At 44.4% G+C, this 27082-nt stretch overlaps 1 protein-coding gene across 1 annotated transcript in view; it reads right to left on the bottom strand.

The window, feature by feature from the left end:
- LOC146829940 (vomeronasal type-2 receptor 26-like) overlaps nt 1-27082 on the bottom strand; it is a 356012-nt gene that overhangs the window by 275762 nt on the left and 53168 nt on the right. The window contains exon 3 of the mRNA XM_085605823.1: nt 15997-16221. Coding sequence (XP_085461949.1) covers nt 15997-16221 — 225 coding nt within the window. The remainder of the gene's footprint in view (nt 1-15996; nt 16222-27082) is intronic.

The raw sequence follows: 27082 nt of genomic DNA, 5'->3' as shown, positions 1-27082 counted from the left end.
CTTAGATCCGCGACCCAGGCCTACACAGTTTGAGGCATTGACAGAGTGGGAAGATGAGATGCACGAGCGAGAGAAACAGAGAAATGGCAGTAGGTATCGGTATATGTTCGGACGGCCAAACGATCGTGAAACTCATTGTGACCGAATGAGAAGGTGGCGAGATGCTAGTATGACTGAAGGATTGTTTCCCGTTAGAACAGAAGGAGAAAGTGGAGGAAGGAAATGCCTTGAAAAGAAAAATCATGTAGAAACCCGGAGGTATGGGGCTAACGAAACGGACGACGATGTCCTAGATGATATGTTTTACAAAAGTCCACCTCCATACAGGCAGGAACCAGAAACGCCAACCGCAGGTACACCAATGAGGGAAACTCTGAGAATCATTAAAACAGAAGTTGTGACCCCAGAAGTAAGAAGAAGAAATTCTCTTAAGGAAAAGGGAAAGGAAGATAAGGCAGAGAGTGAAAATTCTAGGGAACTAGCAAAAACAACATTAGAACTGACAGAGAAAATAAGAGAATTGACGAAAAATCTAGAAGCAGTTACAGTTCCTGTGACCATAGGTCCTGTTATGCCTATTTTTGAAAAGCAGAAAGACAGTGAGCACGGACTAACGGTTCCGTATGTGAACAATAGACAGGAAGAACAGCCCCTGATGAGAGCAAAAGAGGATTCCTGGGGACATACTATGGGTAAAAGAGAATTACATGTGTCAAAGAACCCATTTTACTGTGCTGATACTGCCGAGAGAAGTAGAATGGTAGGAGGATCAATATTAGAACCACAGAGATTGACAGAACCAGGGAATGTGGAGAAATCAGTGAGCATAACTACTGAAGAATTGAATGAATGGTTGAAAAGCTTGAAGGATAAAGAAAAAGAATCTCATACATTTGATGTGGCAAAATTACGGATTGTATTGGAAGAATTGATTGTAGGGACCATTCCCACAGAAAAGCTGAAAAATTACCAAGATGAGGAACTGCTGTTCCTTTGTAAAAGTGTCACTTGGAGAGCAAAGAATTTACATGATAGATTAGCAGAAATAGCGAGTGAAATGGGAATTGACATGGACAAGGTAAAGGCTTTACAAAAGCCATACCGAGTGGATTTCACAGAAAAAGATATAGAGAATCTGAATGCTGCAGGGCGGATAGGGCATATTAGGGACATAATCGCGGTATTGAGGAAATGGGGAGATGTGGACAAATGTAAGAGCAGGTGGTATAGGAAGCGGGATGACACCTCAGACAGAACATTTCCAGCGTTTCCTGTGAGAGAAAAGGAGAAGGTGGTGATGGAGTTCCCTATGAGAGAGATTCCAGGAGGGGGATATGTGCATGTCCCATGGACCAGACAGGACATTTTGTCATTTACAAATGACTTCCCTCGATTACGGGAAAAGCCGGTCGAGTGGTACAGTCAGGTAGACAGATTTGTGAAATTGTCAAAGGTGCTGTGGATTAATTTGAATAGTCTGTTTGATATAATACTTGGTACTAGATACTCTCCCCTGAGGCAGAAGCCGGGGGTTCTACTCTATCCCTTGTGACATTAATGGGCGAGTCTTTTTAACATTTGTATATATCTTAATTACTAGATTTTATTCTGCATTCTATCGCGCTTAGTGAGAACAAGTTCTGTTAAGCATCGAGGCGCGTTCCTCTCACCTTTTCCTCCCGCCGTGGCCGATCACGGGCTGACGACGCGGGGCAGAGGCGCCATCTTGGAGGGAGGAAGGGTTGGCGGACCAGTGGCAGGACGCCTCCCACCCTCCCGGATACTTAAGTAGTAGGTGGCCGTCGCTCTGCGTACTAGATACTCTCCCCTGAGGCGGAAGCCGGGGGTTCTACTCTATCCCTTGTGACATTAATGGGCGAGTCTTTTTAACATTTGTATATATCTTAATTGCTAGATTTTATTCTGCATTCTATCGCGCTTAGTGAGAACAAGTTCTGTTAAGCATCGAGGCGCGTTCCTCTCACCTTTTCCTCCCGCCGTGGCCGATCACGGGCTGACGACGCGGGGCAGAGGCGCCATCTTGGAGGGAGGAAGGGTTGGCGGTCCAGTGGCAGGACGCCTCCCACCCTCCTCGACACAGTATAAAAACATGGGGTTTTTCCGTCCGCGCAGCGGGCGGGCGCAGCGGGCGCGCCGGCGGCGCGCCGTCCGCGCCGGACACGGGCCTAGGGCCACCCCCCCTGGTCGGACTGCTCCCGCATGTATTACATCATACCCGCGCTCCGCGCTGATTGACCTCCGCCCACAAACCATGGAAAAATGCACAAGGTACAGTCTTGACTCCATACCATCTAAAACGGCACTGGATTGTAAACACTGTCAAACGTCCATTCCTCTATTAGATAAAAAGGTAGGTAGTGATAACTTTAATCAGATAAAGCAAATGTTTACCATAGCCCTTATTAATGTGCGCTCATTAGCCAAGCATAGGCAAGAAATAGCCGATGTACTCACTGATAGGAACATAGACATAATGTTCCTGACGGAGACGTGGTTGGATAAAGCTTCCGACCCGGACCTTGTGATAGCCGTTCCTCAAGGATTCAAATGCTATAGACTAGACAGAACTGGTAAAAGAGGCGGTGGGATTGCTATAATTGCCCGTGATTCTTTTAAAATCCGTTCTACTGCAATTCCCTCTACGACATGCGAGGCACTTCAATTTGATATCTATCTATCCCCTTCATATAACTTTAAGGGCGTATTATTATATAGAAGACCAGAAGCCCGGTCGGATTTCCTCACAGAAATCCTCACCATTTTAGAAACCTCAGCTACGGATAAATCTGTAACACTGTTAGGTGATTTCAATTTCCATTTGGACTGTAGTGAAGACAAGGACACCATATCTCTGCAATCTGAAATGGAGGTTTTTGGTCTATCGCAGTTGGTAAAAGGACCTACTCACATTGCAGGCCATACCTTAGATGGTATTTTTTCTAATTTGGATAATATCTTAGTGACCGATATCTTGCCAACGACTTGGTCCGACCACCACCTGGTATTGGCTACAATGCAAATTAATAAAACATCTACCGCCACAACAATCCCCCCCAAGCGAGAATTGTTCAAGGTCTGGAAAGACATCAACATTCCCTGTTTTAAGGAAGCGTGGCACAATTCAATACCCATATGGGCTACCGACCCAGAAACTGATATTGAGCAATACTACACATGGGTGGGCCAGGCTGCTAATAAACTGGTACCAGTAAAAATAATGTCCAGGAACAGAAGCTCCCCTTCAGCACCATGGTATACTGAGGAGCTTAAGAAACTGAAACAACATTGCAGAAATAAAGAGAGAAACTGGAGGAAAAAGTATGATAATGAAAATAGGGAAGTGTATAAGGAATTGTTAACTCAATATAAACTTTTGATCACAGAGACAAAAAAGAAGTACTACACTGAACAAATCGAAAGTGCTAAAAATTCGAATAAAAAGCTTTTTGAAATAACCAAACATCTTGCGGGATGTGTTCCAGACCTTAACCTCCCTTGCTCACAAGATGTCTGTGATTCACTGGCATCCTTCTTTTTCACCAAGGTGAATGACATATTTTCAGCGTTCAACCTAGGTGATTACCAAGGCATTGATAAAATAAATAGACCATCTTCAAGCAATAATTTTTCCTGCTTCGCAGAGGTCACTGAAGATCAAATCCAAGATATCATTAATACTATTAAATCTGGATCAGCTCTGGATCCCTGTCCTCTAAATACCCTTCGGTCATTAATGGACACTGTTATTCCAGTTATTACACAAATAAGCAATGTTATGTTTCGCACAGGCATCTTCCCTAACCAGTTAAAAAAGACCTTACTCAAACCCCTCCTGAAAAAACCCGGCTTAGATAAAGCAGAACTTAAAAATGATAGGCCCATTGCTAACTTACCCTTTCTGGCTAAGGTAGTCGAAAAAGCCATGAACACCCAACTTGCGGATTTCATCGAGCAATATCATCTGCTCGATGAATCACAATTTGGATTCCGCAAGTTTCATGGAACGGAAACAGCGCTCATTAAAGCGGCGGACGATATCCGATTAATCAGAGACCAAGGTGGCACAGCACTTTTGGTGCTTCTAGATTTATCGGCTGCTTTCGACACGGTTGACCATAAGATCTTAGTCAACCGTGTCGAAAAAATGGGCGTGCAAGGCCTAGCAAAAGATCTATTGACGTCTTTTCTGGCAGAGAGATCCCAGGCAGTTATACTGGGCCAGTTTGAATCTGCTGAGTTATCACTGCCATGTGGGGTACCTCAAGGTTCATCCCTCAGCCCGACACTATTTAATATATATGTGTCGGACCTCGCAAAAACCATCAAAGCGCATGGGATGAACCTTACCTCATATGCAGATGATACACAGCTGATACTGGCTGTCAAAAATGATGGGGAAGCAGTGGCAGAAAGTTTCAGAACAGGTATGCTGGCCATAGGTAACTGGATGTCAGCAAACTGTTTGAAACTAAATTCTGATAAAACCGAGGTGGTCACTTTTGGCCATCTCAATCCGAGCTGGTCCCCAATTTGGTGGCCTTCTTCCTTTGGAGCGGTACCCAAACCGGTCACGAAGGTGAGAAATTTGGGAGTCATCTTTGATGACAATCTAAATTTCATGGCTCATGCCAATCAGACGGCCTCCACGGCATTCCATAAATTACGGCTGGTCAGGAAGATTCTTCCTTTTCTTCCAAAAAATGTGGGAAAGACATTGATCAGCGCTTTGGTCCTGTCAGCATTGGATTACTGCAATGGCTTATTCGGTAATGCGCAAGTCAGGATTATCAAGAAAATGCAAACGATCCAAAATGCAGCAGCCAGGCTTCTTCTTAATATTCCTAAATTCAAGCCAATAGCGGAGACTTTGAGGAGTCTCCACTGGCTTCCCGTTAGGATTAGAATTAAATTCAAAACATTATGCATTGTCTACAAGTCACTACACCATCAAGCGCCTCAATTCTTGTGTGACCATCTGGTTCCATACGTTCCCACTCGAACGCTACGATCAGCAAAACTGCACGACCTGGTAGTGCCACGGACTAGACTGGTCAACTGGGGAGACAGACGCTTCTTAGTAGTCGCCCCAAGACTATGGAATACACTCCCACAAACCATAAGATCCTGCCCAAATCTCATGTCCTTTAGGAAGAAACTGAAGACATGGTTATTTAACCTCTAAAAACTCATAAGATCATTCAGGAGAGTAATAATAGTACAGCGCCGAGACGCCTGCGGGCATTTGTTAGCGCTTAATAAATGCTAAAAATAAATAAATAAATAATAGTGCCAGCAGACTTGTGGGCAGAATGTAAGATAGTCATAGATTGGCCGACTAAAGAGTACCCGAGAGATCCCAAAACAGGAGCCCCAGACCCAGAGGTAATGAAGGATTATGAACAGGTCATGGTGTTCTTGAAAAACAAAGTGCCTCCAAAAGAAACAGACTGGGTTAAAATAGATTGAACACATCAGGAAGCAAAAGAGTCAGTCCACGCATACTATGAGAGGCTAATTTTGGCTTTCAAACAGTTTAGTGGGGATGAAAGTCTGGGAGAAAAGGACCTGAGTCATTTTGTGTACAGATTTGTGCATGGTCTGCGGCCCGAGATTGGGGATATGATCAAGCAGCACACCGTGGACTGGCAGAGCAAGAAAATAGATGAGATTTTGAGGCATGCTAAATACTTTAGTGATGAGATTGAGGCAAAGCAGCGAAAACTAAAAGAAAAGGCAATGTGGGCTCAAGTGAAGGTTGCAGAGAGACAGGAAGCTCAGCTGATAGAACAAGCTAATAATCCAGGCATTAAATCAAAATTTGGCCCAGGAAAAGGAAAGGGGAATATAGAAGAAGCCAAGAAGAAGTTCCCCTGTCACAATTGCGGTAGATTTGGGCACTGGAAATCCGAGTGTAAATATCCACCAGGTACTAATGATGAAAATCCGTCATTGAATCCACAGGTGCAGTGTGAGGGGAGTGGCCCACCGCCGCAACAGCAGAAGGCTGTTAATCTACAGAATCAGGTGCCAAAACCGCCTTTAACACAGAGCCGGAGCACACAGAAGTATAGCAAAGAGACGGGATTCTACAATGAAGAACAGGTAAACTAACTGCAACGCGCGAGCGCTGTGTCACAGTATTGGCTGCAAAATGACGAAAGTGAGCCAGAAGAGATTTATTGACGGTGCCGAAAAGAGGAAGCAGGGTGCGTACTTGGCGCATCTCTAGAAATAGATCAGACAGGACCATTTGTGGATGGGAAAGTTAATGATGAAAACATTACTTTTCTAGTAGACACTGGAGCTACCCGATCCACTGTCAGATCAGCGGATGTTAAAAATCTTCCTCTTTCGGATGAAACAATCCAAGTAGTTGGTGTATCTAACACCCAGATTAAAACATACCTTACTGATCCTGTGAAGGTCAGAATAGGGACATTTTCAGACATGCATAGATTTGTGGTGTGTGACACCAGTCCTGTGAATTTACTAGGAAGGGACTTGTTGTGCAAGATTAATTGCACCATATTCTGTACACCAGACGGAATAGCCTTTGAAACACCAGATGAAGATGTTCTATATAAAATGACCATAGCTAACCGAGAGTGTGAGGTTGCTGGAACCTATGCAGTATTCAATCCAGATGAATTGCCCCCAGAATTGAAACAGACAGTGAAAGCAGCAGTCTGGGATTTCACTGGGGAAGATGTAGGCCTGATGAGAAATGTAGACCCAGTGAGAATTGCTGTAAAGGAAGGAGCCGTTTACCCAAACATTCCGCAATACAGACTGACACCTGAAATAATAGCAGGAGTAACCCCTTTGATTGAGAAAATGATCCAGCAAGGAGTGCTGAGGGAAATAATGAGCAGTCCATGTAATTCGCCTATCATGGGACTGAAAAAGCCAAGTGGGAAATTCAGGATTGTGCAAGATTTGAGAAAGATTAACAAGATTGTCATCTCATTTTGTCCAATTGTTCCAAATCCATCAGTGATTTTGTATCAGATTCCCCATGATGCAGAATGGTACACAGTAATTGATTTGTGTCATGCGTTCTTTTCCATTCCGTTGCATCATGACAGCCAGCCGCTTTTTGCATTTCGGTTTGGAAACCGTATTTTGGCATGGTGCCGAATCCCACAGGGGTACACAGAGAGCCCCTCCATTATCAATCAGTTGTTAAAGAAATCCCTGGAAAGTCTAACAATGCCTGAGAGTTCAGTTTTAGTCCAGTACATTGACGACCTATTGGTGGCGTCAAAGACACGTGAGGCTTGTGAAACAGACACCATAGCTTTGTTAAATCATTTGGCAGATGGAGGACTGAAGGTATCTCCAACACAATTGCAATACTGTAAGAAAGAAGTGACATACTTGGGTCATAATATTGAAAAAGGCCTGAGAAAAGTAACCATAGACAGGATCAGAATCATTAAAGGAATGAGAGCTCCAATGACCCAAAGAGAGGTGAGAATGTTCCTAGGAATGGCTGGTTACTGTCGTCAGTGGATAAGTAATTTTTCCCTGATTGCCAAACCATTGGTGAAATTGACAAAACGTGAGGTAAAAGACCCCATTGAACTGAACAAAGAAGAATTGGCAGCATTTAAACAGTTGAAGAACAGTCTTTGTGAAGCCCCTGCGCTGGGTATGCCAGACTATGAAAAGGAGTTTGAGCTATACTGTAGTGAGCGAAATGGATGCGCACTTTCAGTGTTGATACAAAAATATGGAAGGCAAAGGAGACCAGTGGCATATTTCTCGTCAATGCTAGATCCAGTGGCGATAGGTCTGCCAGGATGTCTGCAAGCGGTAGCGGCTGCATGCCGAAGTCTAGAGCAGAGTGAGGGAATCGTGATGGGGTATCCAGTAAAAGTGTTTGTACCCCATAGTGTGGCGATCCTTTTAACAAGGAGTCGAACACAGTTCATGTCACATAGTCGGCTGACTAAGTATGAAAAGGTCATTCTAGGTGCGAAAAATGTGAGTCTGGAAAGATGTGTGAATGTGAATCCAGCTACACTTTTGCCTGATGCAGAGAGAGTGGAGATAAGAGAAGAGGTGGATCATGATTGTCTGGATGTGCTTGACTACTGCACAAAACCTCGACCTGATATAAGAGATCTGCCACTGCCAGAAAGTGATTATGTGTTTTTTGTGGATGGATCCTGTTTGAGAACGGAAGAAGGAGTGTTGAGCGCAGCCTATGCAGTATGCACAGTTTCAGCAGTTATAGAAGCATCACCCTTGAAAGGAGTTAAATCCGCTCAAGTAGCAGAACTAGTGGCATCAACTAAGGCATGCAAGATTGGGAGAAATGCGAGAGTGACTGTGATGACTGATAGGCAGTATGGCTTCGGAGTTGTCCACGACTTCGGCCAATTATGGCTGCAAAGAGGTTTCCTGACCTCAAGTGGAACTCCCATAAGGAATGCAGAAGTGGTTGGAAAATTGCTTGAGGCAGTACAAATGCCCAAAGAATTGTCTGTCGTAAAATGTGCTGCTCATGGACAGGGTAGTGATTACATCACTACCGGAAACCGTTTTGCCAACGACATGGCTCAGTATTGTGCCCGAAACAAATACTCAATTAATCGGTCAAAAGAAAAGGAAATGTCTTCTTGCTCCATAATGTTTACTAACGTTGTGGGAACATGGGATGAAGTGAGGCAGTTGCAGGATGAGGCAGTGGATGCAGAAATGAGGCAGTGGGTAAAAGCAGGATGTGCACCCCGGGAAAAGGATCATGTGTGGGTCTATCGGGATGGAAGACCAGTAACGCCTGATAGCATGATGTCAACCATGGCACGGATGTATCATGGCCAAGGACATCTGGGAAGGGATGCCATGATAAGGGCTTTTAAGCAGACCTGGTACAATCCAAAATTCAGGTTGATAGCAGAAAGTCTCTGTCAGAGATGCCTGACATGTCAACAGTACAACCCTGGAAGGAAGACAGTGGTGAGTCTAGGCACCATAGGCCGGGAGGGAGGACCTTTCACCAGAATGCAAGTAGATTTCATTGAAATCCCCCCTTATAACAAACTGAGGTATGTTTTAGTGGTAGTTTGTCTGTTCTCTAGGTGGGTGGAGGCATACCCGACCAGAAGAAATGATGGAATCACAGTGGCCAAGCTATTGTTGAGGGAATTCATCCCAAGGTACGGGTTCCCAGTAACCATAGAATCAGACAGAGGAGGACATTTCTACAATGAGATCACGACATTGATTTGTGAAGCATTGGGCGTACAACAAAAACTGCATTGTGCCTACCGACCAGAGGCTTCTGGTGTGGTCGAGCAAATGAATGGTACTATCAAAAACAGAATAGGGAAAATGTGCTTAGCCACAGGTTTGAAATAGCCTGATATCTTGCCTCTGGTTTTAATGACCATTAGGTCTACTCCAGACAGAACTACAGGTTTAAGTCCACACAAGATCATCATGGGACGCGCCATGAGACATTTGTTTGTTCCAGTCAACAAGCTGATGACTATAACTGATGACATGATTTTGGATTACTGTAAAGGCCTGGCTGACGCAGTTCATTCTGTGTTTCACCAGGGTGGAGCGGATGCCACCACACTTGAAAAGAAACCAGCCCATGATCTGAGCCCAGGGGACTGGGTGAGGATAAAAGTCCACATAAGAAGAAATTGCCTGGTTCCAAGGTGGGGAAGGCCAAGACAGGTCATCTTGACCACGACAACTGCTGTGAAGTGTGTGGGATTGAAAAACTGGATACATGCAAGTCACACTCTGAGAGTTCCAAACCCAGCAGACGGCATTGGAAAAGAATACTTTGACGAATCAGAATCAAGTGATGAGTCAAGCAATGAGAATATAAAGTCAAAAGAAAATCCTGAAATGGGGGAAAATGAGCCAAGACTAGTTCAGACCCCCAGAGAGGAAATTCTGAGGAAAAGATTGCAGATTTCAGACAGTTCAGATTCTGGAGATGAGCAAAACACCAATGGTGAACACAGAAAGAAGAAAAGAAAAGAAAAGAATGTCCAGTCAGAAGTAACATTTACACCAAATGAGAGAGTAGAAGAAATTCCACCTGAGAAAATACTGGAAGAAGAAGAAGGGACAGTCACAGAAAGAGAGGGACAGATTGCGGAAAAACCCAGAGGAGGTGTAGGGAACCGCAACCCCCAGCTAGGTGAAGGGACAAGTAGTCAGCAGGGAGATTGCATGCCGGAGACCCGAGGAGGGACAGAAGTAGGGCCAACTCAAGTGGTGGAAAAGGAGATTTCTGAAAAGGAAAAGTCAATCAAGACAGAATCTGAGGACAGTGAAACTGAAATACCAGAGGGTCGAGTTCTGAGAAAGAGAACTTGGATTGAGGAAAGAAACGGCAAACCAAGAAGAAATGCTAACGGTGATCTTTGGCCAAACAAAATTAAGAAGCTGAGATATCGATTGACAAGAGTTAAACCCTCAGAGGCTGAACAAGTGAATGAAGTAACCAGCCAGCATCCAGAGAAAGAGGGAGAAAAAGAGGTGTCAGAAGCAAATAAATGAGTAAGAAAACCAAACCAAAAGTATAAGTCACCTGAATGGACGTACGTGGCACTGCCTGAACAAAGGGAAGAGGCAGATAGTCAAGGAAATCCAGAGGAGACTTTGCTGAGATTGATAAAAGAAGAAGAAACAGGGGAAATCCTGAGAGTTATCTTGTCCGACATCGGAGAAGAAGCGGAAGATCAGGAAATCCTGCATGTGGATGACGAAAAGGAAGTGAAAAACGACGAGAGGCCAAGCTGAGTAATTTTAAGCGATCCTTGTAGGAATACACAGGATTGAATAAGAAATTGAAGTATTTGGATCACCTGATAAGGTCTTAGCTCTTGTAGGAAAACTACAAGAGGCGGAGTAGAAGAGGCTAAGTCAAAAGACACGGTTAATTCTAACAAAATGGCTAACATAGATGATAACAAGAGTAGATGTACCTTCATGAGAAGATGGTGCAAGACATGTTGCTGTTGTACAGGACTATTAATGCTTCTTTGGAGCGTACTCACTCTTTTGATCTCTTTCAAGGTAACTTTAGATACACTAGCAGGACATACCGAGAATATGACTAATATAGTGAAAAACTCACAAAAGGTAATACCGGTTAGAACAAGCACAGAGCATGTGCATCAAGATAGGTCAATTACTGATTTTTCTAGTAATGTGTTTTCAAAATTATTGTATGAATATGTAAAAACAATGGAAGTAAGGGATTGCTACATATGTATGCAATTACCTGCATCTGTTTCAGAAGGGGTGACTTATCATCACCTCCCAGCAACTTATGGAATTACATGTAGTGTTTTAACTAGTATATTTTATCAAGTAGAGAAATTAGAGTATAATTTGTCAAATATAGATAATATTCTTGGACGATTGCCCATGAATAAAGAATTAAATCCAGCTAAAGATGCTAATGTGTTAGGAGAAATTTTTATAGAAACTAAAGGACTAACTCTAGAATATATTTTTAAGAACAATTTAACTTGTAGTTTGAAAACAGAAGAGAAAACATTTTTTGATATGGTTGAGGAGAGAAGATTGAAAATACATAAGAATGCAGAGGGACATAAGGAAGGGGAAAACATTTGGGAAATAGATGGGAAAAAGGAGACACCGGGTGGAGTTAAACCGACAATAGCAATAGACTCACCCCAGAAAGGCAAATTATGCATCATGAGGGAAAAGTCCCAATATGATTATATTTATATAGGGACAAGTGAGTGTCATGATACATATTTCATTGCATCCGGATGGGGATTTAGAGTTGGAGAAGATCCAGTTTTCCCTGGACTGTAATATATTTGTGGGAACAAGGCTTACTACAGGTTGCCCGACCATTGGTATGGCACATGTTATGTTGGCCTGGTCTTTCCAAAGATTTTTCACATGGATAGAGTAGAAAATAGTGGACCAAATAACCTACTAATGCGTAGCAGAAGAGAAACTTGGTTAGAAATTGTAGGTGATATTTTTGGAGCCTTGATACCAGCAGTGGGAATTTCTTTGAATGCAAATAATATTCGGATGTTGTCCACCATAGTGGATCGCTTGTCAACAAGCACCGCTGGAGGATTTCTTTTGGTAAACACTGAGCTGGTTGCCATGCGTGCTATGATTATGCAAAATCGACTTGCCCTTGATATTTTATTGTCAAAAGAGGGTGAAGTCTGTGGAATGCTGAAAGTTCAACATTGTTGCACTTACATTCCTGACGAAAGCAGAGATCTAAAAGTCTATATAAAGAATATTACAGAATTGCATGATGAAATAAAACCACTGGAGGTTGAAAGTATCTGGACTAGAATTAGGAATGAAATGGCTGCTATTAAAGCTTTCTTAGGTAAATTAGGTAGTATCATATTAGGGAAAATAATATTTCCATTAACCGGTGTGATTTTCGTATTATTAATACTTAGATTAGGATGTATGTGTTGTAGATATAGAAGAAATAAAAAGAAAGTTAAACGAGAAATTTACAAAAAGAGGGAAAAGAAACCAGAAAAAGATCTCAATGAAATAGAAATGGAAGAGTGGAAGGAGAGTATGTATGACAAAACAAAGAGAGAAGACGAAAGAGAAACAGAATTTTAATTAAGCAAAAAGACATTTCAAATTTCTGCAAAAGGGGAAATAAATTGAAATTTGTGGGTTTTGTGGTGATAAAATCACCAAAGGGGGGATTGATGGAGCGGGTAAAATAAACTTTTTTTAGTATACCTAATCCATTTATATATGTTTATGTTAAAACGACTAAAGAACTAATTCTAATGAATAATAAAGTGTTGTGATTGAATTAATCAACCTTATTAACCAAGAGAATACACGTGGGAATGCATTTGCATGGCTAAAATAATAAGTGAACTAAGTTTGTACGCATATTAAATTTATATGTTTAGCTTGAGCAGTGTTAACGTGATTTGCGCTTAAATAAACCAGCATTAACGGCTTTAAATGTTGCATATGGCTAGATAAAGGCATACACATAAGGGTATTAGTAAGGAAATAACACTGTTTTAGTCATTTCTATGTATTAATTGCGATTTTGTGTTTCCTTTACTTAAGTTGACTATTTCGGCCTACTAAAAGATGGCTGCCGACTGAATCCTCACTAAAGTACATGACTTCATGCACTGAGCAATGGAGGAAGGCGCCTGCACTGACTTTGTCGTGGCTTTTCCATGAACTATTGAACCAGGTCCATAAAGACTACTCTGGGCGAGATGCCAATGTCCCTGAACATGGAGCAAATGTTGCCATCTGGGAACCAAAAGCCACCTATTCACAATAGACTGATACTTTCCTGACCTGGAAACAGCTTTCCCATGCGCCTAGTTTATTCATCATCCGTATGTGAAATTTTGAGAATGTTTCTTAAAGTATTGGTACGGGGCTGAATTTAGCCAATCAGCGGCCTGGAAATAAAGAAAATGATACTATTATAGGTTAATTTTGGTATGAATATTAGTAGTCTAGAGAGGGAAATTAGTCACCACCCCTGGAGCTTGAGACGCACCCTGATCGATGCTGCTCTATGCGACACCCGTGCTGACGGAAGAGGACGGGACGGTAGAATACTGATGATCTTTCCGAGGACTGGTGCTGACTTAGAAAACGACAAATAGCCAGAATAGGTAAATATGACAAAAGATAATATGGCATTGTTAGGATTTAACTTGCAAATTAATTAGATAAAGAAAATCATTATTTGAAGAACTGTGTCGGGTGATTATTTCTTGTGATATTTTATTGATTAAAATGAGGGTTAAAGTGTTTTCTATCAAATTCCAAACCAACTAAATGATCTATTCGACCTCCGGATGGAGGGTCTGTTAGGGTAAGTCAATAGATGTGTTTCCTCTATCCAAAGTGAATAGCTGTAGTTCAGTATTAGGGTATCTCTCCTCTGAAAGGCACGGCTAGTTTGATGTGAATGAATGTTGGTGTTATGGGCCCCACCAGCGTGTGATGTGTGTATGTGCGTGTGACTGAGGAATCATTCCGTCCGTGGAAGCAGGAGGAGATTTAGTGTTCTCAACTGCACCAATGGTACCAGACTCTTTGCTCCCAGTCTCTTAGAGCCCAGGATTCTGCAGACTTGGCTCTTGGACACCAAGCTGGGCACCAGACATGAGGCTCAAGAAGCTCTTTACCAGTGCTTGGTGAGGGCTTCTTATCCTGGCCATGAAGGGGGTACCTCACAGGGACCTGCAGGACCCCATGCTAGGAGAATGGAATCAACTGCTGAGTCATTCTTCTCGAGCCAGCTGGAGCTCTGACTGAGGGCCCGGTCAGATCTTCTTAACCAGGACAAGCAGGAGAGAACGCCCCAGGCCTGTGGGACCCCATTGCAGTACCTTTGAGACACAGCAGCCAGGGAAGAGAGCCCAAGGCTGGGGGCTTCCAACATTAGGCCAGCCAGAGATCGATCCAGGGCGCAATCAGAACTTCTTACCATTACCAAGCAGAAGAGATTTCCCTAATCTCGGACACTTTGAGACAGAGCCAGCCGGAGCATGGGTCCCATGGCCTCCTACCCCCAGGCCAGCTGGAGCTCTGACCTGAGGCCCAGTCAGAGCTTCTTAGCCAAGAAAGCAGGAGAAATCTCTGTGAGCCTGCAAGATCTGACCCAGGGCACTTTGAGACACAGCCACCCTGAGCTTGGGGAAGAGGGACAGGGCTTCCACCAACCCAGAGTCAGCAGGAACCCCGATACGCAGCCCAGTGAGGGCTTGTTACCCCCTCAAAGAACAGAGACCTCCCTGGAACTGCAGGACTACATAGTGGGCACTTTGTAAAACAGCAGGCCTGGAAAGGTAGCCTAGGGCCAGGGGCTTCCATCACAGGCCCTGTCGCAGCTCTTGCGCAAGGCCCAGTCACAGCTTCATAATGGAAAAGGCAAGGGATACCTTCCTGGGCCTGCTGGAGCCTACCTTAAGCTTTTAGGCCTTGGTCGGCTGTAACATTGGGCCCAGGGCAGGAAGCTTTCAATCCTTGGACAGTCAGAGCTCTGACCTGCGGCCCGGTCAGATGGGTCCCCATCCCCGGGACTCTGAGACACAGCTTCATCGGATCATTGAGCTAAAGGCAGGGTCTTACACCCTAGGCATGCCAGAGCTCTGACCCAAGGTCAGGTCAGAGCTTCTTAACCTGTCCATGCAGGGAAACTCATCCCGAGTTCTTTCAGACACGGCAGGATGGCTATATAACCCCAGATGGGGCGTCTACTCCAGAGCCAACTGGAGCACTGACCTGGGGGTAGGGTCAGAGATTATTCACACACCCAAGAAGGGGATCCCTCACTTGAACTGCAGGGTCCTGTCCCAAGAACATTTATACACTTTGGGCCAGCGCAAGGGCCCCAAGTCAACATGACCCTCACCCAGGATAAGGCGGGGATCTACCAATTGCCTTCACAGCGACAAAGGGGGACATTCAAGAGAATGTATCCAGCTTCCTGGAGCCCTAACTGGAATTCTGAACACTGAGTGATATCCAAGAAACTATGTGTTTTGTTCATTTATTTCTTTTAAATATAAAATATCACTAGTGATGTTGGTCGGGCACATTCTGCACTGCCCATGTGAGTGTGATAGATTTAACACACCCCTAATTATGTTTGCACATCTCTACTAGTAACATTGGTCCGTGACGCCACCAACATCGACATTCCAATCAAATATCACACTTTTCTTCACTCACTCACTCACTCATTAATTTATTCACTTACTCATTCACATCTGCACCTTAGGAAGGTTGTCTAAATTGTAGTCTGTACATGATATATGGGTATATTTCCTTATACATTTACTTGGACATGTAAACAGTACCTTTACACAGCCTTGTAATAGCTACAGTAACAGAGCATGAGGTAACTTAAGCCCAGTGCGGACAATAAAGCCCCTGATTGGAATATCACTTGCAGATGTACTCGATACAGAGTCTCACACTCACCTGCTGCAGGTTGGGCCCCTCAGAGTGCCATATGATGGCGCTTTGGGTGATTGAAAGTTGGTGACCTGGTGGGGTTGAAAGGTCAAAGCTTCCAACCTTGATGCCAGATATTGATTTGTTGGGAAATTTAACCCAGTTTAGAATGTCATACTGTGCTGGCATGTCAAACATAATGTTGTCTCCAGTCGGTGTCCTAAAGTGTGTCTTCATAAGGAACTTGTTCAGCTGTTAAAAGAACAAAATACTCATCAATTAGAGAAGGTGTAGAATCATTGGTTGAAAAACGTTTAGTAGCTTGGATGTGCTGGAGGGGAGCTGCAAATTTGAAACTCAGATAGTTTATCCCAGTAATCCCATGTGATGAAAGACATTTCTATTAAAGTGCTATCTCTTCTCAATACAGTGAATCTTCTCTAAAGAGTTTGTAAGTATGTGACATTTAAAGTAATCAAATCTAATAGAAACACAAATTCTCCAGCACCTTCTTTGGTGAGATGTGACCCCACATGCTTTTGTGCTATAATTTGCTGCTCATATACCCCTGATGTCTAGTATCATCCTCTCGCCAATGGAAGTGAGGTACGAGCACAGGGGTAACAATGTACCCCAAAGTGCAATTGTATGTATGCGCTGTGGGGTGTGCCACCTGAGTGCGAATCACAGCACAGAAACCAGACCTTGGAGAAAGGATAAGAGAGTCTTTGAGCTGTAGGCCCCATGGACCACTTCAAGAGGAGAAATCAGACTGGCCATACCTTGATGCAAGGAAACATAAGTCACTCTGTGATGCACAACACATACAAACACAGATACAGGGCACATGCTCATGGAAAGTGAAGGACACAAGTTAAATATATGTTCATATGCAAGTGTGTGCACATGTATGCATGTAGTATTTAAATAACATGAACTGAAGGTCAATGGAGCACTGTACAGAGTGAAACAAAAATGTGATTTTATAGAGGGTGCAACAGGGGGGAACAATCCTCCTGAGTTCCTGTTTTACAAATCAGCCCCCCATGGCCCCTGCTTGTCTTCCCGTGTAATAGTGCATGGGGTTCTGAGCCATCCTCCAATTTCTTTTTGGTCACTTTGACTGCACCCCTAGAGTCTTGTGCTCCACTGTGGAAGGAAGAACCCGCATAAAGCAGCATTAATAGATAAAGATGATAGTTCACAGGGGGATAAGAACAGGGTCAGCAGACAGGTGAAGAAGGAAGACGGGTGCAGAGGAGGCATCACTGGTGGCTTTGAAGTGAAGTACTTAAGTCGTCACCAAAGCCTCTCCAGGCAGGCAGGTGGCTTGGATTTGGATTTAGAAGACCTTTGTTTCCAGACATTCCAGGGCAATTGGGGAGTTTTCTCTTATTCATTAAGTTACAGTCTCAAAGAGCTGTGTAGAGCATGGGGCGATGTAGTAGACGGCCATCTGTAATTGTTTGTTTGTTATAACATTTTTTATTGGAACAGGTCAACAGTCATAAAAGCCCATCAAAACAGAAGCCATCATTATTAAGGAGGTTCACCCTGATGATATACAAGCAGAAGGATGCTGCAAATTAAGACTCAGCACAAATGAGCCATGATAGAAATTATTTTACATTGCACATGCCCCAAAGTTTCCATTTTTGTTTGACCTCAGCTGAAATACTTTTATCCAAATGCCTCTCAAAGTCTAAGAAACTTTGCATAAGAGCTCAACCTCGATGTATGTATTTTCAAGTTCTTGGTTCTGTATAATTTGGCCACCATTGCTGGAAAATTGGGATTATTTCCAAATGCAAGTTTTTAAGGATTATTAATCTAGCAAATAAAACAATGATATAGACTGTTTTTCTGTGAAAGGGACCTATATTCATATCAGGTGCAAACCCCCAAACCCCTGTCTGGGCCTCTATAGGCTGAGTCAGTTCTAGGGTATGTTAGTAGTACTGCTCAATCTCAGACCACAATTGCTTTGTTCTTGAGCAACTCCAGATGATCTGGATCCATGAACCCTGCCTTCCATCAAACACGTAAAGCAATTTGCTGGGATTTGGGGGTTAATTTCATGCAGAAAAGCTGGGGGTATTTTCAAGAGCTACTTGGCCTAAAATTGCATCTGCCTGAAGTATGCGTCTTAATTAAATTAAATTTAAATTAAATTTGCTGATCTTATTGCAGTCAGAAATTCAATCCTGGATATGAGTGCCACCTATCACGAACCTTCTCATACACTGTTTTAGCCTCATTTTGTCTGAGGCTTAAGATCCAGCAACTAATAGATCTACGCGTTCTGGGTTCTACCAAGTCCCTCCTCAATCGAGATTTGGTGGATTCTACTGGGATCTAATTCAATTAAAAACATCTGATCAATTTAAGGATCATTGTAACGTGTTTTTAAAATACCCAGTTCTAGCTTCAATGTCACTCCAGACTTTCCAAACTTCCTCATTCATAAATCAGTGATCATGCAGAAACCGCTACTCTCCCGCTTTAAGACAACATTCTTCCCTAAAGGGGGTTGATCCCCTATAAAGATCTCAGACGAATGAGTAACTCCATTAATCAAGGGAATATCAATCTATTTGAATAACTATTTGTTGCTCTTTAAATGCCACTGTAAGGTCTTATATCTACCCTTTTTAGTCACACTGGTGAGGTGTAAAATCTCCATAATGTGATATCCTGGTGAAACAATTTCAGGAAGCCCATTCCCTTTTGAGGATTTAAAAAATCGAAAGTGCTACATGCAAAGTTCGAAAAGTAATATTCCCTCAGATCGGGGAGAGTAAGCCCAGCCACTTCAGTGACCAATATAGTGTGTCCACCGACATTCGAGGCAATTTACTAGCCAAAGTAAAGACTGAGAACATAAGCTTCATCATCTGAAGGGTCTATGGAGAAGCAGCAAACAGAAATTTACACAGAGGGAAAAGTGACATCTGAAATAACGTAATGTGGCCCATTATGGCAAGAGGTAGCTTATTCCATTTTGTAAATAGTACCTTAACCTTAATTGATTAAAGGGGTATCATTCAATATGAATAAGTCATTAACACTTCCTGAGAAAGGAACCCCTAACTAGCACTTAGGCCTGGAATAAACTGGAGGATGAAACACATAAAGTAAAGTGTCACGTGCGCAGTTGCATGATAAAACCTCTGTTTTCAACTTATTAATCTTAAAGCCACCCAAAGCTTGGTATGCTTGAAAGATTGCGAAAAGTCGCTTCCGGTTCTCCATTTCATGTTTTAAAAACCTCACAATGCCATCCGCGTATAACTTTATAGAAGTCATCCCGCTTGTACTGTGTGTAAATTTGTCTGTGTGGCAATAGTTGACAGTTCTATTAAAAGAGCAAAACAATTAGGCAAAATGCGGCAACCCTGCTTCGCCCCCCTAGTCACCAAACAAGTCCTGATATTTCTGGAATTTATAATTGTTTGCTCTCTAGCAACTTTCATATAGATTCGATATTATCTTGACTAATCTGGTGGGGACTCCAAACTTCTTAAGATAAAAAAAAGGCTCTCCAAACAAACCAGGTCAAAAAAATACTGAAGATACGGTGTCAAGAATATCGGGACATCAAAAATATGGTCAACTGGATATCGAAGGTAAAAATATTGTTTTAGTGTTGGTTTTAGAATCATTGTAAACAATATTGATGTAGAAAATAATGTTGTATGTAATATCATTTGTGTCAATAAGTATGCAATTGATTGTTTTGTGTTTAATTGTATCCGATTATTTATTTTAGATTAGTGTTTTCAGTAAGCTACATTTTTACTTAAGAAATTGTTGACATTTATAGATGTAGCTGTATTAACATATAAAAATAATTATTAAATAATATATTTGTTTTTTTTAGCAGCAAGATAAGGGCGGGTAGATATTTAAATTATGTATATTTTGAAAATCTATATTATGCTTAGAATTGTGACGATATGAACATTTTAAAACTAGATTTTTTTTAATTGTTGCTTTTTTAAATAAATAATATTTACAATTTATTTTATTTGAACATTTATATATTTTCAAATTCTAATTTTATTTTAAAAATATATTTAAAAGAATTCAAATATTACATGTGTTTAAACAATTTTTGATTCCACGAGTCTTGCTTTTGAAATCATAGTATATATGATATTTTGAGATTTATAGTTTTGGAAAGGTTGAAAAATAATTTATATTTAAAAACAACTTTTTATTGTTAATACAAATAAAATGAATTTCATTTGTATATACAGGTTTTTAGTACGAATGTTTGTTTGTAAATCAAATTATTTTTAATATTATAGTACAAAAATGTTTATCAGCATGGAGTACTGATTATGTTTTGAAATTGTTTATTTTGTATTACACTCTTTTAAAATATATTTACAAGTGGATATTGTACATTCCACACCTTTTCCCAAATATCCTTAGATTGGAGTGGGATTATTAAATGTTACCATTTTAGTGTTCAGCATCTCCCTCCAGTATTGTTGGATTGGAGTGTAAATAGAAAAAGTTACCCCTTTTGAGTCCAATATCTTCTTCAAATTGGTTTAGATTACAAAGGGAATAGTAAATGTCATCCCTTTAGTGCCCAACACCTTCCTCGATTTGGGTTAGATTGGAGTGGGAATAGTAAACATCACCCTTTTAGTGCCCAACACCTTCCTCAAATTGGTATAGATTGGAGTGGGTGTAGTAAATGTCACCCGTTCAGTGTCCAAAACTTTCCGCTAGCATGGTTGAATTGGAGTAGGAAGAGTAAAATCACCCTTTTAGTGTCCAATACTTTCCTCAAATTGGTATAGAATGGAGTGGGTGTAGTAAATGTCACCCGTTCAGTGTCCAAAACTTTCCCCCAGTATGGTTGAATTGGAGTGGCAATAGTAAATGTCAACCCTTTAGTGCCCAATGCCTTCCCCAAATTGGTTTATTTTGGAGTAGGATTAGTAAATATCACCCCTTTAGTATACAGCATCTTCCACAAATTGGTATAGATTGGAGTGGGAATAGTAACTGTCACCCATTTAGAGTTGAACAATTTACCCCTATAGAGTTGGATTGGGAATAGTAAATGTTATGCCTTTAGTGTCTAACACCTTCTCCAAATTGATTTACATTAGAGCGGGGATAGTAAATGTCGCCCCTTTAGTGTCCAACGCCTTCCTCCTATATGTTTGGATTGGGATGGGAATAGTAAATGTCACCCATTTAGGGGCCGATTCTGATCCTGTAAAAAGGCTTTACGAATTGTTGTACGGAGCGTTTTCTCTGTACGACTCGTACCCGGTAAACTCATCTTACAACATAGGAAGTACGATTCGTACAGAATGCCTTTTTCTGTACGAATCGTACAAAAGACAATACGGCTAAAAAAAAACAACGATTCTGATCCAGAACTGCTTGTACGCGACATCCGGACGTATTTAAGCAGCGGTTTTCGGCCCAGCAAGTACGATTCTTCCCTACGCCACAACGTACCTCTCTTTGATTACGGGAGCGAATAACTGCCGGGAAAGCAGAATCCCACAAACGGAGCCCCGGTACGCGACGTACATGCCATGCACCCCATCGTACATGTCATCCCGGTCCTCTTGGCCTACGACCTGGTGCACCGGACCCGATGCACATTCCGCAGAAGGTGAGAACAACACCCAGGGGCCAGGGTGGGGGTGAGGGGCAGGAAACATACCCTATACTCAAAGCCAAACCTATAATATGGAAGCCATACATTACCACCAGGGTCTGGTCATTTGGGGGGGCGTGTCAAGCAACCCCTCCGTACCGCAAAAACGGACGTGGACGTGTACGGTGCGTTCCACACGTACCCATAGGCACCAGTACAATAGTGATACGATGCGTACACACGCAATGAATGGGGGGGTACGGTGCGTTCTACACGTACCCCTACAGCACAGTAGAACAGTGATACGGACCATACACACGCAATGAATGCGTGGGTACGGTGCGTACCACATGTACCCCTACGGCACCATTAGAACTGTGATACGGACAGTACACACACAATGAATGCGTGGGTACGGTGCGTACCACACGTACCCCTACAGCACAGTAGAACAGTGATACGGACCGTACACACACAATGAATGTGTGGGTACGGTGCATACCACACGTACCCATACGGCACCATTAGAACTGTGATACGGACCGTACACACGCAATGAATGCGTGGGTACGGTGCGTACCACACATACCCCTATGGTACAGTAGAACAGTGATACGGACCGTTCACACGCAATGAATGTGTGGGTACGGTGCATACCACACGTATCCCTACGGCACCATTAGAACTGTGATACGGACCGTACACACGCAATGAATGTGTGGGTACGGTGCGTGTCACACGTACCCCGTGCCGGCAGCAGTATATTTGGGATACGAGGCGTACACGCGCCAGGAATGTGGGCTTAGAGGACTGGCCCAGCATGTTACCTTCATATTGGTGTGTGTGTAGGTCCAGGCTAGCAGTGTTCTGCCCCAAGGGGGTGCGTGGGTGGGTGCAGAGGATTCCCAGCATTGGCCAGCCATCTGGGGGTGGCTTCAGATGAATACCAGCAGTGGCCACACATATAGGGGTGGGTGCATATGACTCCCAGCAGTGGACAGACATATGAGGGGCGGGTGCAGAGGACTCCCAGCAGTGGACAGACATATGAGGGGTGGGTGCAGAGGAATACCAGCAGTGGACAGAGACATGAGGGGTGGGTGCAGAGGAATACCAGCAGTGGACAGGGACATGAGGGGTGGGTGCATATGACTCCCAGCAGTGGACAGAGATGTGGGGGTGGGTGCCTATCACTTCCAGCAGTGTACAGAGACATGGGGGGGTGTACATCATTATCAGATGACCACAACTCCATGGGTGTATGTACGCATCACTAATTTTCGACTATGTTGATAGTGCCATAACAACACATCACTGACAGCAGTGTCCCACTCCCAGGAGGATGGATGTCTTTCACCCACTGGATGACACACCACATGTGGGTGTGAGGACAAATAACACATGCATACCCACCCCTGGCGCTGGCAGCACAATACACACACTGAGATCATGCCAACAGACTGTATAGTCATGTAACTGCATACAAAACTAAGATAGCCAAAGGGCACACACACTGTCACGCACATCCCCGGAGTGGAAGGAATGTTCAGGTGCTGGTCCAGCCACCAAGATGTTGTCTCTCATGGAAGGAATAGGGTTGAATTCCAATAGATACAATTCCCACAATTGTGAGTCAGGTGCCCAAATACCCTGCATAACAAGTACCATTTGTGTGGTAGGCCGTGAATACACATATGCATAGTGCTGAAAAGGGGCAATTTGTCCCTGAAGGCATTCCTACATACCGAAAACACAAGTACAGTGACTAGCAATGATGGCACAGACGATTCAGCAAGAGACATCGGTGAGCAGGCATGGCCATTGTTGAAGGGATCCGTCACCAACAAAGGAAATGTTGACACAGGTCAGCACAACAATTGTGCAACTGTTTGCAGGGAAGATGTCAGGTGCCACAGAGGAAAGAAATATCCTTGGGGCAAGGTCTCCAAACTAAATGAACACACACTACCAATGATTCTTTGCAAAGACATTGTGATGGCACACAGATACCATGGCCCACCTCATGACCATCATACAAAAACATTTCTCAGAACACTAACACATTACAAGAACACCAACTCCAGGAGCCTCATCACCAATATCAAGTACCTGACATGCAATAGTGTTGAAAGTAAAAGAAAAGGCTTTATTCAGCACCAAAAACAAAAAAAATACACTATGTACAAAGGCCAATGGCCAGTCCATTTCTCAAGTCCAAGGGTGGATGTAGGGGACCGTGTCCACCCCTACCTTGCCTGCACAAAGGAACCTCAAGGTTTGTCGACCGGGGGGGGGTATCAACTGTGGCAGTACCAGGCACTGCAGGGACAGGAGGGGGATGGGTAGGTGTGGTGGGTACAGGGGTGGACGTCTCCACCACAGGGGGTGTGGCAGCGCCAAAGGTGGAGGTGAGCTTTGCGCTGCACACTGCTGCTAGGGTGTCCTTCCGAACCCCTGCACCTGAAGATCTCCCAGGGCCAACTGAGGGTGTGGTGGGTGAGGGATGGGTGCAGCGCTCTTGGGGGAGGGGGTGGACATGGTGGGGGACTCAACTCCCCTGCCTGGGGACTTCCTCGCCCGCTTGTGGGGTGGTGGCTCAGTGGGGGCGAGGTCCAGCTCACTCATAAAGAGCTCCTTGGGTGAGAGTGTGGCAGGGGAGGCAAGGGAAGTGGTTTTGGAGGAACCGGGTTGTGAGGACTGCGGACTGCGACTGTGGCTGCGTGTCTGTCGCCTGCCCCCAGACCCTGTGGGTGTGCCTACATCCCCCTGAGTGTGCTTGCCAGGAGGTGTGCGCCTTGCCTTACTTGGGGGTGTGCTGGCTGTGTCTGGTGGGGTGCGTGCCTTTGACTGTCTGGGTGTGCGTTGGGCAGGCATGGGAGAAGGCAGTGTGGATGGGTCCGGAGGAGGGGGCGGAGCGCTGCTGGAGAGTAACTGCTGCCATCAGGGAAGAGTCCATGGACCGCAGAATCCTGCATTGGTCAGACATCGTTGCTGACATGCCCTCCATGAACAACACCACCTGTGTGAGCAGTTTAGTGTGGTCATGGAGGACATTCAGCACTGATGGCTGCCCACCCTGCAAGTGGCGCAGTATGTCCACCGACTCTTCACTGAAGGCAGCAGGGGTGACAGGGGCAGGGGGTGCGGTGCCTAGCCCGAATGAGAAATGGTGGACCTCTGCACGGACAGAAAGGACGGGAGCAACTGGGAGGGCGGAGATGGTAATGGAGGAGGCGGGGACAGATGTGGGGATGCTGCCAGGTGGTGGTGCAGCCTCCGCCTCCTCAAGGAGGTCAGCGTCGGACCCATCGGCATGGTAGCTGGTATCGCCTCCAGACAGGTCCTCCGACTGACTCCCCTCGCCCTCCGTGCCACTGGCTCCTTCTGACTCCACAGCACTGGTGGCACTGTTGCTGGGTCCCTCCTCCAGGTCCATGCAGGTGTCTCCCTCGGTTGCGGATGATGATGCTGTGGGCAAGGAGAAGAAACCAAAATGCATCAGTCACCTGTATACATCTGACACATGAGCACAAAAACAATAGGTCACAGTGCATATCAGGCAATGCATCATGAGTAACAGCTAGATTACTCCGCACATATGTAAGCCCTGTGCTGCCCAGTTGGTAGACCCACTATGCCACTTGGACACCAGGAAAAAAGAACACAAAAGGCCACAACTTGAATGAGAAATACACTGAGAAGCTAGTGGCTGTGAACCGGTGAGCACAGCAATACAATGAAGTCATGTTGTTCCTGGGTCAGGGAGGAAGAGAGGATGACACCATCCACTGACCCATCTTTCTCTGTGGCTTCCAGGAGGTCAGGAAGAGGCTCGCTCTCCTCTTCTGCCCCATCATCTGTTGCCAAGAGCATGCCCACTTCAGACCTCTCGGCGAACCGTACAGCGTACGGGGAGGATCGTGCGATGGGGCTTCTCGGCTCTGAGCACGGCACAGTGCAGTATGTTTTAGCAGCGTACGGACCGTACCTGCGGGACAACGAAGCTTGTGTCCAAGGCGTACAGGATTAGGCAGCCAGGGCGGACGGGGTACGGGTCGTACTGGGGCCAAATCCAGCGGGATACAAGCAAGAATTGTCCAGGCAACTCAATTTTAGAAGGCAAATGAGTCCAATGGTCCCGAGACTCAGTTCAGCGGACAAGCTCTCTTCCAAGCCCTTGGAGATTGTTGAAACAAAGTTGCAAAGTCTCTTTCAGTCCTTTCCTCTCCTTTCTCAGCAAGGCACCCACTGCAGGCCAATCCCCCAGGTCAGGGAAAGTTACTCCTCCTTCAGCTTCTTCCAGGTCCTTCTGGTCAGGCAGAGTTTCTTCGTGGTTCAATCAGGATCTGCTTTCTTAGGAGCAGGGCTCCTACATTTATGCCAAGTTTCTTTTGTCTTTGCAGGCCAGGGGGGCCTTTGCCTAATGCCAGCCCAGTTCTTTTCAGCGAGGAGCAGTTTGTTGTTGGGACTCTGGCTTCTTCTTTCAGCAGGCAGGGCAGAGACATCAGACGCTCCCCAGGGGGTGGAGCCAGCATTGTGGTGGCAGAGCACAGCCCTATTCAGAGTCAAGTTGCACTCCTCCCACCCATCCTGGTGTAATCTCTCTATTCACCACCTGGCAGCCCCAGCCTGTCTCCTGGAACTTCCCAGCCCTGTCACTCAAGCTACACACAAAGAAGATAGCCCCTCCCTCCAGAGGCGGACTGAAATGGTTAGGCAAGCAAATGCTAACTTTCTAAAAGTAGCATTTGCAAACACAGGATATTAAAATAACCTTTGCTAAAAGATGTATTTTATTATTCCGAGTTCAGGCATACTAAACGTGAATTTCTACCATGCTTCCTGAGCCTGCTAGGATTATAGAGTGTTATAATCTAGCAGCCCATTCTGGCCTATGGAGAGCAGGTAGCCTTACAATAGTGAAAAACGAAAATGTCTGTAATTCACTATTAGGACATGCCACACACTTCAGGGCATGTCCTACCTTATCCTTACAATGCACCCTGCCCTAGGGCCTACCATAGGGGTGACTAACATGAAGGTAAGGGAAGGTTTAGGGACTGGCAAGTGGGGACACTTGCCCAGTCGGCATGACAGTACCAGACTGCATGCAGGTTCTGCAATGGCAGACCTTAGACACATTTTACCCGGCTGCTTCTGTGGGTGGCACAACCAGTGCTGCAAGCCCACTAGCAGCATTTGGATATACAAGCCCTTGGCACCCCTGGTGCACTCTACTAGGGACTGATAGTAAACCAAATAGGCCAAACATGGAAGTCAATTCACATAATATATTTTCCCTTAGGGAGCACTTGCACTGTGGCACTGGATGGCAGTGGCACAGTGCCCTGAGCAGCTAACACCAGCACAAAAATACATTGAGGCACAGACAAACATGGAAGGGTGACCCACGCCAATGGTGCCAGGTCTAACAGCGGGCAACACATATTTGTGATAAACAACCATCAACAGATTGTTGTG

This window comes from Triturus cristatus, chromosome 5_1 (genome assembly GCF_964204655.1).
Source record: "Triturus cristatus chromosome 5_1, aTriCri1.1, whole genome shotgun sequence".
Taxonomy (NCBI): domain Eukaryota; kingdom Metazoa; phylum Chordata; class Amphibia; order Caudata; family Salamandridae; genus Triturus; species Triturus cristatus.
Note: the sequence above shows the minus strand (reverse complement) of the source record. Positions and strands in the feature narration are given on the sequence as shown.